Genomic DNA, 17,543 nt, shown 5'->3' with positions numbered 1-17,543 from the left:
TCAATAACCCAATGATGGAGGTCTTCAGGATCAGTCCAGTCTTCATCTGGGTTGTTCTCTCCCATCCTCGCACTCTGACCTCTGGTGGGGCACAGCCCCTCTGTTATTCATGACGAAATCATGGACTAAATAAGGAAGTGCAGGACTTCTTGTGTTGGGAAGATGGCAATGAGTGATAGAGGGGGAGGGGACCCTGGTCCTATAATCCCCTCATCACTGTCACTCCTATAAAAGACAGTTCTCGTTGTTTCCTCACTCTCTGACTAAGATCCTCAGAGACAAAGCTGCCTGATGTGGGCGGAGTCCTGGTATAGGGGAACCAATCAGCTCATGTCTAGTAATAATCTTTGTATTTCTATTTTAGTAGATGGACGGGAGATGAGGAAAACCTCAGAGGATTGTCTCACTTTGTCTCCAGACTGTAAAGTAGAAGATGAGGACATCACACAGTATAGTCCAGGAGAAAACCCGACTACCTCAAATGTCCATCCGGCACCACACAGTGTAGATGGACCATCGTATTCCTCTTATCCTGAGGAACCTCAGACTGTGCGGGACGGTGCCGGACCATCGTATTCCTCTTATCCTGAGGAGCCTCAGACTGTGCGGGTCGGTGCCGGACCATCGTATTCCTCTTATCCTGAGGATCCTCAGACTGTGCGGGACGGTGCCGGACCATCGTATTCCTCTTATCCTGAGGAACCTCAGACTGTGAGGGACGGTGCCGGACCATCGTATTTCTCTTATCCTGAGGAACCTCAGACTGTGCGGGACGGTGCCGGACCATCGTATTCCTCTTATCCTGAGGAACCTCAGACTGTGCGGGACGGTGCCGGACCATCGTATTCCTCTTATCCTGAGGAACCTCAGACTGTGCGGGACGGTGCCGGACCATCGTATTCCTCTTATCCTGAGGAACCTCAGACTGTGCGGGACGGTGCCAAACTTTCAAAAGATAAGACATTTTCCTGTACTGAGTGCGGGAAGCGTTTCCGTTTTAAATCTGGTCTTCTCATGCATATAAGATCTCACACAGGTGAGAAGCCACATCCCTGCCCTGAGTGCGGGAAAAGTTTTGTAGGAAAATCCCAGCTCGTCAGACATCAGATATCTCACACAGGGGAGAAGCCGCATTCCTGTCCTGAGTGCGGAAAATGTTTTTCAATGAAGTCACATCTTTATAGACATAAGATATTGCATACGGGGGAGAAGCCGCATTCCTGTCCTGAATGCGGAAAATGTTTTCCATTGAAGGCTAGTCTTTACAGGCATCAAAGATTGCACACGGGTGAAAAGTCCCTTTCCTGTCTCGAGTGCGGAAAATGTTTTTCAGAGAAGTCGAGTCTTTATAATCATCAGAGATCGCACACGGGGGAGAAGCCATTTTCCTGTCATGAGTGCGCAACAAGTTTTTCAAACAGGTCCAGTCTTTACAGACATCAGAGATTGCACACGAGTCAGAAGCTATATTCTTGTTCTGAGTGCGGGATGTGTTGTGCACAAAAGTCAGAGCTTGTCAAACATCAGATGTCTCACACGGGTGAGAAGCCGTATTCCTGTTCTGAGTGCGGGAAATGTTTTATAACAAAAGCACAACTTGTCATACATCAAAGGTCTCACACGGGAGAAAAACCATATTTTTGTTCTGAGTGCGGGAAATGTTTTTCAGACAAGTCCTCTCATAACAGACATCAGAGATTGCACACAGGTGAGAAGCCGTATTCTTGTCCTGAGTGCGGGAAGTGTTTTGCAAGGAATTCACATCTTTACAGACATCAGAAATCTCACACAGGGGAGAAGCAGTATTCCTGCCCTGAGTGCGGGAAATGTTTTTCAGAGAAGTCCAGTCTTGACAGACATCAGAGATTGCACACAGGAGAGAAGCCACTTTCTTGTCTTGAGTGCGGAAAATGTTTTTCAGAAAAGTCCTGCCTTTATGAGCATCAGAGTTCGCACACAGGTGAGAAGCCATATTCCTGTCGTGAGTGCGGGACACGGTTTTCAAATCGATCCAGTCTTTACAGACATCAGAAGTCTCACACGGGCGAGAAGCCGTATTCCTGCCGTGAGTGCGGGACGTGTTTTACACGAAAATCAGAACTTGCCAGACATCAGACATTGCACACGGGTGAGAAGCCGTATTCCTGTCCTGAGTGCGGGAAATGTTTTTCAAGGAAGTCCAATCTTTACATACATCAGAGATCGCATACGGGGGAGAAGCCGTATTCCTGTCCTGAGTGCGGAAAATGTTTTTCAGTGAAGTCCAGTCTTTACGTACATCAGAGATCTCACACAGGGGAGAAGTCACTTCCCTGTCCTGAGTGAGGGAGTTGTTCCTCACTGAAGTCCGGTCTTCCTGTACATCAGGGGTCCCACACAACCCTTGAGGTGTATTAGTGAGTGCGGGATATGTCTCGTATATGAATGTTTGCTGGACATGTGGGGAAGAAGCACACCCTGATATACACCTCAGATATACTCCATGGCTGATCTTCATCATGTAAGAAACGGTTCATAGACCTCAACCGTAGCTTGACCTCTTGACAAAGATGTCCTATGGAATGAATGATACAACAGTGCCATCTAGAGGTTAGGTTGGTAAATGTTTCTCCCATTGAAACATAGTATTGAGAAAGGGGGCCACACGCTTGTGGGGATAATAAAACGTTTTAAATAAAAAGGCAACATCATAAGAAACAGTTCATTAGGAGATCAGAGATCATCAAAGACATGGATGAAGTGTTGTACCGTGTTGGCCATTGATAGCAGGAGAAAAATATACCCTTTCACTACCAGAGCTGTTTTTGCACCCCTGTTATAAATACATGTTTTTAGGCCTAAAGATTAGGTAAAACCCCCAAATGTGTATTTTCTGAAAGCAGAGGCCCTGGAGATGGTGTGATCTTTTCTACAATACGTTGTTCTAATAATCATGTAACACGTTGTGTATTGTATTGTAAACAAATTACGACTCCGCCTCCACAATCCAGACAAGTCATTTCCCTGACCAATCTGATTTTTTCCTTTACTGTTCCCTGATTTTATGACTGCAATCTTGTTATCAATAAAATTATAATAAAACATTTATTAAATGGAAAAAAAAAAAATTGTGTGTGCTGGTGCAATAACAATACACTTCAGTAGGTTCGATGGGAGATTTTGGTCGGAAATTCCAACCGTGTGTAGGCCCCATCGGGCATTTGCTGTGGGAATTTCTGACAACAACAATTTGAAAGCTGGTTTACAAATTTTCCGACAACAAAATGCGTTCTCGTAAATTTCCGATGGTGTGTGGACAATTCCGACGCACAAAATTCCACGCATGCTCTGTATCAAGTACGAGACGGAAGCGCTCGGTCTGGTAAAACTAGCTTTCGTAATGGAGATGGCACATTAGTTACGCTGTAACCTTTGCATGTCTGCTGCTGAGTTACACCTGCTTTATGGGGCTTAACTTTACGCCGGACGTACAACTTACGCGCACATCGCGTAGCCTGCGTCGGGCGCACTTATGTTCGTGAATCGCCGTATTTCCCTCATTTGTATATTTGAATGGCTAAACAATGGGAGCGTCCAGCCTAAATGTGCGCCTACACTACGCCGGCGTAGGCAAGTTACGTCGGTGGGTTGAAGCCTGTTTTTAGGCGTATCTTAGTTTGTGGGTCCGGCGCACAGATACGACGGCGCATATTTGCACTTACGCTGCGTATCTATACGTCGGCGCAAGTGCTTTGTGAATCCGGGCCATTGGGCCAGATTCACATAGGTTACGAGGATCTAAAGATCCGCTAACCTATCTGATTTAAGATCCGCCGCTGCAAGTTTTTGAGGCAAGTGGGTAATTCACAAAGCACTTACCTCAAAACTTGCGGCGGCGTATCGTATATGCCGCGGCGGAATTCACATTCCACGGCTAGGGGGAGTGTACTATTCAAATCAGGCGCGTTCCCGCGCCGATTGAACAGCGCATGCGCCGTCCGCAAATTTACCCAGCGTGCATTGCGCTAAATGACGTTGCAAGGAATTTATTGGTTTCGACGTGAACGTAAATGGCGTCCAGCCCCATTCACGGACGAGTTACGCAAACGACGTAAAATTTTTAAATCGCGACGCGGGAACGACGGCCATACTTAACATTGGCTGCGCCTCATAGACCCAGGGCTAACTATGCGCCGGAAAAAGCCGAACGCAAACGACGTAAAAAAAAAGCGCCGGGCGGTCGTTCGTTTCTGAATCGGCGTATCTCCTCATTTGCATATTTGTCGCGTAAATAAACCGAAACGACACCTAGCGGCCGGCCTGGAATTGCAGCCTAAGATCCGACGGTGTAACACAGTTACACCTGTCGGATCTTAAGGATATCTATGCGTAACTGATTCTATGAATCAGTCGCATAGATACGACCGGCAGAACTCAGAGATACGACGGTGTATCAGGAGATACACCGGGCCAGATTCATGAAGCACTTACACCGTTTTTTTGGTAGATGCACGGCGTAAGTGCAGATTTGCGCCGGCGGATCGCTGCGCCTTACCCAGAGAACCAGATTACGCCTCCAAATAGACTTCATCGCCTCGGTGTAACCTTTCCATGCCGGCGCAGCGTTGGCGCAGATTTACGCTGGTCGGATCTGGCGCGGCCATGGTTTTTGTGTTTTAAATATGCAAATTAGGTTTTTGGGCCGATTCATCAACTTAAGCTTGACCGGCGCAGGCTACTCCCGGTGAGCGGAGCTGAAATTTCCGGTGCAAAGTTACACCTCATAAAAGCAGGGGTAACTTTGCACCAAACTTGCAGAGGTCAGCTGGAGAGCAGCTAAAGCAGCAGCGTTACAAACGAACTGAGCAACAACACTTGCTGGACAACACATAGAGGCGGTCCCCATGTTGGGAGAGGCCCTCAATAATTACAGCCCTCTCCTCTGGGCTGAAATTGGTCATCCGCCGACCTGAGGATTCCTCATCAGCCATAACTGCCCCACCACAATGCAAACGACCTAGCTTAGAAAAAAAAAAGCTTCAGTACATTTGCACCTGCAGGGCGGAAGTCTGGGCTGATTCATGGACTGGGCTTTGGTAGTGGGTCGGCGTAGCTCAGGGATCACGCTGGGGCGCAGTTCTGAGCATGTGCAGATTGGGGCATTTACCCCTGGATGTCACTGAGCGTGTGCGGTCTAAGATGCGCCCCGGCGTGACCCCTGCGCCACGGTCGGCACTTCATTAGCATAGGGTGACTCCCATTTGGCCTTACCCTGCCTTACGCCGTCTAAAATCCGCCCCGCTGGGGCATCGTAGACAAAAAAAGTTTCTTGAATCACCTAACTGCCTCTCCGCGCTGGACCGGTGTAGTCTAAAAATGATGCGCCACGCCGGTGCAAATCTGCACCATTGTTCATGAATCTGCCCCACCGTCGTATCTCTTTGTGAATCCGGGCCATAGTCTCTATGGAAGTCAGGAAGTTCCGGGTGAGAGGTGAGTCGGGAGGAAGTAGAGAGGAGACGTTGCTGAAACTGGCAGCAGATGAGGTAATAAGATCTTATTTTCTATTTACACCCAGTAACCCCGTCATGTCCGTCCTCTTCCTCCATAGTCACTGTGACGTCTTTTATCTCCAGCAGATGATGATGATACTGTAGTGCCCTGCTCCCAAATGACTGGGCGCTATGTTAAAATTAGTGAGTGTCTGAGCCGATAATGTGGCTCAGACTGTGATGATTTATACTAAATTAGCCTCTGTTCTGGCAGTGGCTGTGCCTGATAGCATTTACCCACTGTTGCCTGTAGGTGTCGATACCACCACAAGCCAGTGTTGGAACACGGGCAAGCCATAGATTATTGAGTATCTTTCCTCGGGAACAGCCCAGTGGGAGTGGTGCCCTGCTGTGCATGGCGGGAAGGGATACTTAAGGGGCAGATGCCATATTTTGGGGTCCTTCACCTCGTGGCTCTCCTGGCACGAGGTATGTGTTGCGTGATTTCCAGCCCCGGGACCATGTTGGCCCGAGGCTGCATCTCTACCAGTAGGCCCAGTTATGCTGACTGGGGCCTACGAATCAAGAGGGATCCCAAGCTGTCCATCTAAGCAAAGGAAACTACCGTGTTTCCCCGAAAATAAGACGTACTCCGAAAATAAGCCGTAGCGGGATTTCGACGCAAGATCGAAATATAAGACGTCCCCCCGAAAATAAGACGTAGCGATGGCGTGTCGAATCCCTGAAAATAAGACGTAGCGATGGCGTGTCGTATGCGTAGCGGCGCGGGCGGGAAAACAAGTCGTGATAGGCGTACTGTACTGGTGCGGAGCTCAGGAGCTGTAAAGAAGTCGTGCAGCCCTTCTTATCTGCTCCACGGTATCTCTAAGTGACCGGAGAGGTGTCGGCAGCCCCATACATACGGTAAGGTCGGCTCCATACTGTTGTACCATACTTGCCGGTAAAAAAAATAAGACATCCCCCGAAAATAAGCCATAGTGTGATTTCTGGTGGAAAAATAAATATAAGACCGTGTCTTATTTTCGGGTAAACACGGTATACTTAATAAAGGAAACCGGGGGAGGACTTGCCCTGGAAGAGACCAAGCGAAAGGCTTATGTCTCGGGATAGGCCTGGTGACCTTATTAAGGAGGGATCCACGACTCAAGTTGTCCTACAGTTCGCCGGCTTAAAGGCTCTTTAACTGTACAGCGGGAAGTTCGGGTGTTACCTCCTGTGGCAGAGGATTCCGGACTGTTCAGTTTGCTCTCAATCAGTCTGTGGCTGAGACTGTTATCGAACTGATCCGTGCAACATTCGGGCTGCTAGGCCAGGTGAGAGGGGTCTATCCGGGTGAGCAATACCCACTCGAGAGAGAGTGGTGAATGACTTTAAAGTAAAGAGGTTTCTCCCTATTGATCTGTACCACGTACCTGAACCTTCCCCTTCATCCTTCTACCTTCTTCACAAGTTTTGAGAATAAAACCTGACAGCTAGAGGTTTTACATCTTGTGTGGACATTGGAGGTTTTTCAGACTTTCTTCCCCTAGATGACAAATGTTGAGGTAACGTGCAAGGCCCAAATCTAAACCAGCAGCTCCTACAGGGGTAGTGCTACAATACACACATATATAGTGTGGAAACCTAGATTAACCTCTTCAGGGTCAGATATGTACTTTGGGAGGGGAGACAGCTGGGGGAGGGGCTGATATGTGCTAGAGGCATGCTTTGAGAGGGGAGAGAGCTAAAGCTAGCAGGGGGGGGGGTCAGATATGTGATGGGGGTGCTTTGGGAGGGAAGTAAGCTACTGCCAGATGGGGGGGGGCTCTTTAAGAAAGGAGAAGGCTAGTGCAAAGGGGGGGGGGTCAGATATGTGTTGTTTGGCGCTTGGGGGTCGGATATGTGCTGGAGGATGCTTTCAAAGGAGAGAAGCCTAGTGCAAGGGGTGGTTAGATATGTACTGGGTGGGGGGTGCTTTGAGAGGGGAGAGGGCTAGTGCAAGGGGGTTGGCTATGTGCTGGGGGGTGCTTTTAGGGGGAGAGGGCTAGTGCTATAAAGGGTTGTCAGATTTCAAAATCAACCCACACTTCTAGCATAAGTCCTGTCCCCTGCCAAAGCCGCCCCTCCCCCCAAGAACATATCCTCTTAACCCCCCAATCACGCAACATATTTTTTATGTTGTATCTGCTGTATCTGTATACAGAGCAGAGAAGGAGGAGACCGCTTTGATCCACTGTGCTGATACAGACTGCCGTCGGGGAGGGGATACACATCAGATGGCGGAGCAGACTTGTCACTCTCAGTGCAGTCTGGTGTGATTAATGTGTCCGGGTCTCAGGAAGATGAAAACCTGAACATTCAAAAACCGGACTGTCTGGGATAAAACCGGACAGGTGGTAAACCTAATATATATCAGTCCTCTTCCTTACCTGTATAGATCACATGACGGCACGAATGAGGATGGAGGAGGACTGGAGTCACATGACTGAGAAGATACTAAACCTCACCCTGGAGATCATCTACCTGCTGACTGGAGAGGTGAGGAGGATTCTGGGAGGTCACATGACATCAATCTTATCTCTATTAATAAAACACAGACCTGACCGGAAAGGTGAGGAGGATTCTGGGATGTCACATGACATCACTCTTATCTCTATTAATAAAACACAGACCTGATCGGAGAGGTGAGGAGGATTCTGGGAGGTCACATGACATCACTCTTATCTCTATTAATAAAACACAGACCTGACCAGAGAGGTGAGGAGGATTCTGGGAGGTCACATGACATCACTCTTATCTCTATTAATAATACACAGACCTGACCGGAGAGGTGAGGAGGATTCTGGGATTCTAACATGATATTCCTATTGGTTCCTCAATACAGAGATTTCCTCTTGTGAAGTCAGGTGATCATATGACCATCACAGTGCCTCCATGTGACTCCCTAAAACCTGAGAGACACAACATGGAGAAGATTCTAGAAGTCACCAAGAAAATGATGGAGCTGCTGACAGGAGAGGTGAGGAGGATTCTGGGACATTATCCAGTAACAGACAAGGGGTGTGTCTGGGTGGTGACTGTATCATTGTGTGTGTCAGGTTCCTATAAGGTGTCAGGATGTCACTGTCTATTTCTCCATGGAGGAGTGGGAGTATTTAGAAGGACACAAGGATCTCTACAAGGACGTCATGATGGACAATCAGCCGCCCCTCACATCACCGGGTAAGAGGAGACTTTATTGTAAAGGAGAGAGCAGTACGGAGGCTCCACCTAGATCCCCCATCATCTGATAAACACATAGAAACAATGTATTCAGTCAGTGTGTGTGTTTCCTACTGATGGATCCAGTAATGGGAACCCACCAGAGAGATGTCCCCGTCCTCTGTATTCCTGTATTTCTCTCAGATAATCTTTCTTCTTTTTGTTGCAGAACAATTTATGTATCTCATCTGGATTAATATAGATTTTGGGGTTCAGCTGGAAGCAAAATGTTGATTTTCACTATAGGCATTGCTTGACCTAGGCATCTGGGGTATGTGTCTTGAGTCTTCAGGATCAGTCCAGTCTTCATCTTGGTTGTTCTCCCCCATCCTCACTCTCTGACCTCTAGTGGGGCTCAGCCCTGCTGTTATTCATGACTAAATCAAGGACTAAATGAGGAAGTGCAGGACTTCTTGTGTTGGGAAGATGGCAGTGAGTGATAGAGGGGGTGGGGACACTCGTCCTATAATCCCCTCATCACTGTCACTCCTATAAAAGACAGTTCTCGTTGTTTCCTCACTCTCTGACTAAGGTCCATGAATAAAGAAATGATCTGGTAGGAGATCAGAGGAGCCATTTACTAGTTACCTTGAGGGGGGAATTGTAAGATCCTCAGAGACAAAGCTGCTTGATGTGGGCGGAGTACTGGTTTAGGGGAACCAATCAGCTCATGTCTAGTAATAATCTTTGTATTTCTATTTTAGTAGATGGACGGGAGATGAGGAAAACCTCAGAGGATTGTCTCACTTTGTCTCCAGACTGTAAAGTAGAAGATGAGGACATCACACAGTATAGTCCAGGAGAAAACCCAACTACCTCAAATGTCCATCCGGCACCACACAGTGTAGATGGACCATCGTATTCCTCTTATCCTGAGGAACCTCAGACTGTGCGGGACGGTGCCGGACCATCGTATTCCTCTTATCCTGAGGAACCTCAGACTGTGCGGGACGGTGCCGGACCATCGTATTCCTCTTATCCTGAGGAACCTCAGACTGTGTGGGATGGTGCCGGACCATCGTATTCCTCTTATCCTGAGGAACCTCAGACTGTACGGGACGGTGCCGGACCATCGTATTCCTCTTATCCTGAGGAACCTCAGACTGTGCGGGACGGTGCCGGACCATCGTATTCCTCTTATGCTGAGGAACCTCAGACTGTGCGGGACGGTGCCGTCCTTCCAACAGATAAGAGGTTTTCCTGTACTGAGTGCGGGAAGTGTTTTCGTTTCCACTCCAGACTCATTGTGCATAAAAGATCCCACACGGGGGGAAAGCCTTATTCCTGTCCTGAGTGCAGGAAATGTTTTTCAGTGAAGTCCAGTCTTCACACTCATCAGAGACTGCATACGGGGGAGAAGCCACATTCCTGCCTTGAGTGCAGGAAATGTTTTTCATATAAGTCACATATTTGCAGACTGAAATTGCACACAGTTGAGAAGCCGTTTTCCTGTTCTGAGTGTGGGAAATGTTTTGTACAAAAATCAGAACTTGTCACACATAAGAGGTCTCACACAGGGGAGAAGCCGTATTCCTGTCCTGAGTGCGGGAAATGTTTTTCGCAAAAGTCCAATCTTCAAAGACATCAGATATCCCACAAGGGTGAGAAACTGTATTCCTGTCCTGTTTGCGGAAAATGTTTTGCACAGAAGTCCAATCTTTCCACACATCAGAGATTGCACACAGGGAATAAGCCGTACTCCTGTCCTGAGTGTGGGAAATGTTTTTCAGAGAAGTCACATCTCTGCAGACATCAGAAATTGCACACAGGTGAGAAGCCGTATTCCTGTTCTGAGTGCGGGAAAGGCTTTGTAGAAAAATCACAAGTTGTCAAACACCAGAGATCTCATACGGGGGAAAAGCCGTATTCCTGTCCTGAGTGCGGGAAATGTTTTGTACAAAAATCAGAACTTGCCAAGCATCAGAGATCTCACACGGGGGAAAAGCCGTATTCCTGTCCTGAGTGCGGGAAATGTTTTTCACAGAAGTGCAGTCTTTCCAGACATCAGAGATTGCACACGAGGGAGAAGCCGCTTCCCTGTCCTGAGTGAGGGAATTGTTCCTCACTGAAGTCCCGTCTTCCCGTACATCAGGGGTCCCACACAACCCTTGAGGTGTATTAGTGAGTGCGGGAAATGTCTTGTATATGAATGTTGCTGGACATGTGGGGAAGAAGCACACCCTGATATACACCTCAGATATACTCCATGGCTGATCTTCATCATGTAAGAAACACTTCATAAGGAGATCAGAGATCACCAAAGACATGGATGAAGTGTTGTACCGTGTTGGCCATTGATAGCAGGAGAAAAATAAAAATGGAGTCATTCCCTCTCATTGGCTGAGTACATTTTGTGGTGTAAACTCTTGCAAGAGGTCTGTTTTCTCAAGTCGTCTTCTGGGACGAAACGTGTTAACATCACCTCTTAAAAGGCGGTCCTTTAGGCTTATCTTACATTGTCATGAAATCATTGATACTAAGAAAGTGAAATTGTTCATTGTTCAAGGAACCCTTAGAAAACTTTGGAGGAACCCTGGCGGAGAAAGGCTAGACTAGGCAGTAATATATTTCTCTCCCCCTTGGTGGGAGTGGAGATGACCCCATCTATAAGGATATACAGTACATACACACACAGCACAAGGCCGTGTTCTCAGTAATCACACGTTTCTCGGGGCTGCAGTTTCTCTGGGCTCCACAAGGTGGTGATCTCACTTCTACTGAGAAAAAAAGTCTCTCAATAGACGACAGACAGGAAGTGATGTCAGGTATAGACAGGAAGTTCCGGGTGAGAGGTGAGTCAGGAGGAAATAGAGGGAAGACATTGCTGGAACTGGCAGGAGAGGAGGTAATAAGATCTTATCTTCTATTTACACCCAGTAACCCCGTCATGTCCGTCCTCTTCCTCCATAGTCACTGTGATGTCTTTTATCTCCAGAAGATGATGATACACACATATATAGTGTGGAAACCTAGATTAACCCCTTCATTTTGGAGATGTGTCACCTTTCTGACCAATGACCTTCTCACCTCATCAGTCTATACTAACGGAATTTACCACTTTTATTATACCTCCCAACTGCCCTGTATTGGTTTTTACCGTCCTGGGATTTGTATTAACCACTTGACAACCGGGCCTATTTTGGCACTTCTCTCCTTCATGTAAAAATCAAATTTTTTTTGCTAGAAAATTAATCAGAACCCCCAAACATTATATATTTTTTTTAGCAGACATCCTAGGGAATAAAATGGCAGTCATTGCAATACTTTTTGTCACACCGTATTTGCGCAGCGGTCTTAGAAGCGCACTTTTTTTGGGAAAAAATCATTTTTTTTAATTAAAAAATAAGACAACAATAATTTTTGCCCAATTTTTTTATATATTGTGAAAGATAATGTTACGCCGAGTAAAATGATACCCAACATGACACGCTTAAAAATTGCGCCCGCTCGTGGCATGGTGTCAAACTTTTACCCTTAAAAATCTCGATAGGCGACGTTTAAAAAATTCTACAGGTTGCATTTTTTGAGCTACAGAGTAGGTCTAGAGCTAGAATTATTGCTCTCGCTCTAACGATCGCGGCGATACCTCACTTGTGTGGTTTGAACACCGTATGCGTATGAGTTCGCTTCTGTGCGGGAGCTCGTCGGGACGGGGTGTTTTAAAAAAAAAAAATTTTTGTTTTCTTATTTATTTTTATTTATTTTTATAATTTTTTACACTGAAATAAAAAAAATAAAAAAATTATCACTTTTATTCCTTTTACAAGGAATGTAAACATCCCTTGTAATAGAAAAAAGCACGACAGGTCCTCTTAAATATGAGATCTGGGGTCAAAAAGACCTCACATCTCATATTTAGGCTTAAATGCAAAAAAAAAATAAAAAAATTGAAAATGTCATTTTTTCAAATGACAAAAAAAAAAAATGTTGCTTTAAGACGCTGGGCGGGACTGACGTTTTTACTTCACTTCCGCCCAGCAGAGCTATGGGGACGGGTGAAGGAGATTTTCCCTTCACTCGTAACCCCGCTCAGCTGCCGAACGGTCCCGATCGCCTCCGCCTCTACCGACGGCTCCGGTAAGCGGCGGCGGGAGGGGGGGGCCCTCTCCCACCACCGATAACGGCGATCTCGCGGCGAATCCGCCGCGGAGACCGCCGTTATCGTTTACAGGACCGTTGGCACTAAAGATAGATACCTCGGTTGTGGCAGCAGCTGCTGCCGTTACCGAGATATCCATCTTTAAAGTGCCGCCGTTACTGTACGTAAGGCGGTTGTTAAGTGGTTAAAGTGTTTGTAAACCCCACTTTATGACTTTTACCTACAGGTAAGCCTATAATAAGGCTTACCTGTAGGTATAAAGAATATCTCCTAAACCTGTACGGTTTAGGAGATATTCCCCCCGCAATGCGCCGCTGATTGCAGCGGCGCATGCGCAGCGGGGACCCTCGGCTAAAGGACCGGCAGCCGCCGGATCTTGCCGAATTGAAGTCTCCCGCACGCATGCGCGGGAGTGACGTCATCGCCGCTCCAGCCAATCACAACGCTGGAGCGGTGATACCCGGAAGACACACCGAGTCAAGATGACATCTCGCTCGGCGTGGACCAGGTAAGTTCCTCTCACCTCGTTCCGAGGTAAGTATTTCATAATGAGCTAATATGTGGTGCATACTAGCTCATTATGGCTTTTGCCTTTCAAGTGAAAAAATAAATAAAAATAATCGCAGGTTTACAACCGCTTTAAATCCCGGTGTCCCACCAATCAGGGCTGAATCCTGGAGTCCAGTGCCAGAACATGTTTCATCACTTTGGCTCCACTAATTAGCCAGAAGAGACAAAACGCTGCTCCGTTCCCCCTCTCTGTGTCTCCCCTGCAGCTGTACTTGTCACAGGCAGCTACAGAAGAAACACCGTTTATGTCGGGGAGGAGGCGGGTTCTGAAGGCCAGCACAGAGAGTTGGGGGACCGGGCCGGGCTTTAACTGACTGTGATTGGCTTTATACTGGGGAGGGAGCAGGTGCTAAAGGCCAGCATGGTAGTAGGGGGCAGGGCTAGAAGCCTGTCACAGGCAATGATAGCCCCACCTCCCTAATCCCCATGCAGGCCTTTAGAACTTGCCCCCTTCTCAGTATAAAGCCAATCATAGCCCCACCTCACTACCCCCTGTGCAGGCCTTTAGGACCCACCCCCTCCCCAGTATAAAGCACATCACAGTCAATCATAGCCCTGCCCCCTACTCCCTTTACCGGCCCTTTGTACTCACCCCTTCCCCAGTATAAAGCCAATCATAGCCCCACCCACTACTCCCTGTGCATGCCTTAAGAACCCACTCCTCCTGATATAAAGCAAATCCCAGTTGATCTTATCCCTGCCCCCCTACTGCCCATGCAGGTCTTTAGTATATGCCCCCTCCCCAGTATAAAGCCTATCATAGTCATAGCCCCGCCTCCCCACTCCCTGTACTGGCATTTAGTAGCCGCCCCCTCCCCAGTATAAAGCCTATCATATTCAGTCAGAGCCCCGCTTTACTACTCCCTGTACCGGCCTTTTGTACCCACCCCTTCCCCGGTATAAAGCTCACAGTCTACCATACCCCACCCCGTACTCCCCATGCAGGCCTTTAGTACCCTCTTCCTCCCCGGATTAAATCAAATCATAGCTCCGCCTCCCTACTCACCATGCAGGCCTTTAGAACCCGCCCCCCTTCCCAGTATAAAGCCAATCACAGTCAATTATAGATTCGCCCCTGAACTCTGCCTCATCTTGCACCTCCCTCCCTGATAGAATAGAGAAGATTCTAGAAGTCACCAGAGAGATCATCGAGCTGCTGACAGGAGAGGTGAGGAGGATTCTGGGACATTATCCAGTAACAGACAAGGGATGTATCTGGATGGTGACTGTATCATTGTGTGTGTCAGGTTCCTATAAGGTGTCAGGATGTCACTGTCTATTTCTCCATGGAGGAGTGGGAGTATTTAGAAGGACACAAGGATCTCTACAAGGACGTCATGATGGAGAATCAGCCGCCCCTCACATCACCGGGTAAGAGGAGACTTTATTGTAAAGGAGAGAGCAGTACGGAGGCTCCACCTAGATCCCCCATCATCTGATAAACACATAGAAACAATGTATTCAGTCAGTGTGTGTGTTTCCTACAGATGGATCCAGTAATGGGAACCCACCAGAGAGATGTCCCCGTCCTCTGTATTCCCGGGATTCCACACAGGAAGGTCACACCATCCCCCACCATCATCAGGTAGGTGAGGAACAATCACTGATAGTATCATTAGGATCTGTACATTATCTGCATTGTTACCATTGATGTCATTTTTATTATATATTCAGAGTGGAAACCTGAGAGATCCTAAAGTTGAGGTTAAAGAAGAGATAAAAGAGGAGGATGATGAGGATGGGGTGATGGAGGAAGAACACAAAGATCTGTACCAGGACACCATGGTGGAGTCATCCAGCTACAGAAACCCACCAGAGAGATGTCCCCGTCCTCTGTATTCCCGGGATTCCACACAGGAAGGTCACACCATCCCCCACCATCATCAGGTAGATGAGGGACAATCACTGATGGTTATACATTATACACAATCATGTTTGTTACCATAAATGTTTTATAATATAATGCAGAGTGGAAACCTCGGGGATGATAATATTGATGTTAAAGAAGAGTATAAAGAGGAGGATGAGGAGTATGGAGTGATGAAGGAGTTTTCGGAAGGACACAAGGATATGATGGAGCCACCTAATACCAGGAACCCACCAGAGAGATGTCCCCATCCTCTGTATTCCCGGGATTCCACACAGGAGGGTCACACCATCCCTTACAGTTACAAGGTTGGTGGGACCGAGCATCTAGAACATGGACTTGTGTGGATTTTTTATATGATGTCACAATAACAAAGCTTATATCTTACAGATGATATTCTCTCTCCTTCTCTTGGTTTAGAGTGGAGATCCAATCGATATAGAATTTGAGGTGAAATCAGAAGAAGAAGAGACGTATGTGAGGGATGATCAGCAGTCTATGGAGGAGGATGGAATAACGGGGACATTTATAGAGGAGGACACTCCTACAGAGATCAGCACAGGTGGGTCATTAACACTAAATCCATTCCTCCACCCATACTGCTCACTGATTGGTCCAGAGTAGGGCGGGGACTGGGTGATATCAGCCTGTAATCCCCTGGTCACTTTCCTGAGCTGTGTTCCCCGTCCTGTATTCCTGTATTTCTCTTGGATAATCTTCCTTCTCTGTGCTTCAGACACAATTTATGTATCTAGACCAGTGGCGGCTGGTGCTCAAAAATTTGGGGGGGCGCTAACAAGCTGAAAAGTTAAACTGTTAGTAATGCAGGACTGTAAATAGACATTTTTCAGGTGATTATGTATCATTACGGCTAGATAAAGCTGCCCATCAAATTTAGCCTTGCTGTTCCAATCACGTCCACATTTCAAGCAGAAGTAAATAAAACCACTTAACATAATGCGTCCCCATCAAAGTCCCCTTTTACATCAGGTGCTCCCCTTTACGCCAGGTATCCCGATCAGAGTCCCTTTTTACATTAGGTGTCCCCATCAGCATCCTCCTATACATCAGGTGTCCCTATCAGAGTCCCTCTATACAACAGGTGTCCCCATCAGAATCACCCTGTACAACAGGTGTCCCCATCAGCATCCTCCTATATATACACATCAGGTGTCCCCATCAAAGTCCCCCTATACATCAGGTGTTCTCATCAAAGTCCTCTTTTAATTGAGGTGTCACCATCAGCGTCCCTATCAGCTGTCCCCCCCCCCCCCCCCCCTCCTTGTACTCACAGCTCTCACAACAAGCCTTCTATCCACCTTCAGACTGGCCTAGATGAGTCCCTCGAGAAACCAGGAAGTGATGCCGCGGGAACCGCCAATCACCATGCAACGATGCTACAGTGGGAATCCCCCCCCCCCCCCGATGATTATCTAAAGGGAGCCAATAGAGCTTCTTGTTTGCAATCAGGTGATTGCAAACACGTCATGCTTCCCATAGCGGCTGTGTTTTTTTTTTATGATGTAGCTTGGGGGGGGGGGGGGGAGGCGGCACCCCCTAAGGACAGGCCGCCACTGATCTAGACGGGAGATTCTGGGGTTCAGCTGGCAGCAAAATGTTGGTGTTCTCAAAATCTTGGCTTTTCTGTCCCATGCCCAGGTCTAGTATTTCTCCCGGGTTACTTGCTCTGTTGTTTGCTGGCTGTGCCGGGTGGAGGGATATGTCTGTAGAGTCTCAGACCCAAGTCACTGAGTGCAGTCTCAGGAGATGGGAGGCAGCGGTGTGGGATCTCTGCAACTTGTCTCCAGTAAACATTTATGCTTCCACCGATTGCCAATTTAATAAGTGTGACCATTAAAATATATAATTGATATTGCACATTACATAGTTGCTACCACTGTCTTATATACTCTATGTTGTACATTACATACTCCTGACTTCTCCTCTCTCCTCCACCCACTGCTATATATACACATAATATGTATTCTCTTTTGTTACACCCATTTCCTACCAGCTGGACATTTTATATCGGATGATGTGATTGGAGCACAGACTGTTACATGTTGATAATAATGTGATAACATCCTCCAACTTTGGAACCTTACACAGAAAGTGATAATGAGGGGGAGGAGTCAATAACCCAATGATGGTGGTCTTCCGGATCAGTCCAGTCTTCATCTCGGTTGTTCTCCCCCCATCCTCACTCTCTGACCTCTGGTGGGGCTCAGCCCCTCTGTTATTCATGACTAAATCATGGACTAAATAAGGAAGTGCA

At 47.3% G+C, this 17,543-nt stretch overlaps 3 protein-coding genes across 3 annotated transcripts in view; all 3 read left to right on the top strand.

Annotated features, from left to right (window-relative positions):
• LOC120909614 (zinc finger protein OZF-like) overlaps window positions 1-17,543 on the top strand; it is a 713,034-nt gene that overhangs the window by 404,677 nt on the left and 290,814 nt on the right. The window lies entirely within an intron of this gene.
• LOC120909619 (zinc finger protein 84-like) lies at window positions 868-2,304 on the top strand (the record flags this gene model as incomplete). The annotated part of the gene is made up of 1 exon (XM_040321373.1): window positions 868-2,304. A coding segment is annotated over exon 1 (1,290 nt), but the record flags the coding sequence as incomplete, so codon positions are not given.
• Window positions 9,126-10,743, top strand: LOC120909813 (gastrula zinc finger protein XlCGF17.1-like; the record flags this gene model as incomplete). The annotated part of the gene is made up of 2 exons (XM_040321542.1): window positions 9,126-9,149; window positions 9,889-10,743. Coding segments are annotated over exons 1-2 (879 nt in total), but the record flags the coding sequence as incomplete, so codon positions are not given.

The sequence above is a fragment of the Rana temporaria genome, chromosome 8 (assembly GCF_905171775.1).
Source record: "Rana temporaria chromosome 8, aRanTem1.1, whole genome shotgun sequence".
NCBI classification, from domain to species: domain Eukaryota; kingdom Metazoa; phylum Chordata; class Amphibia; order Anura; family Ranidae; genus Rana; species Rana temporaria.
The sequence above is the reverse complement of the archived record's forward strand: the minus strand, read 5'-3'. Positions and strand labels throughout refer to the sequence as shown.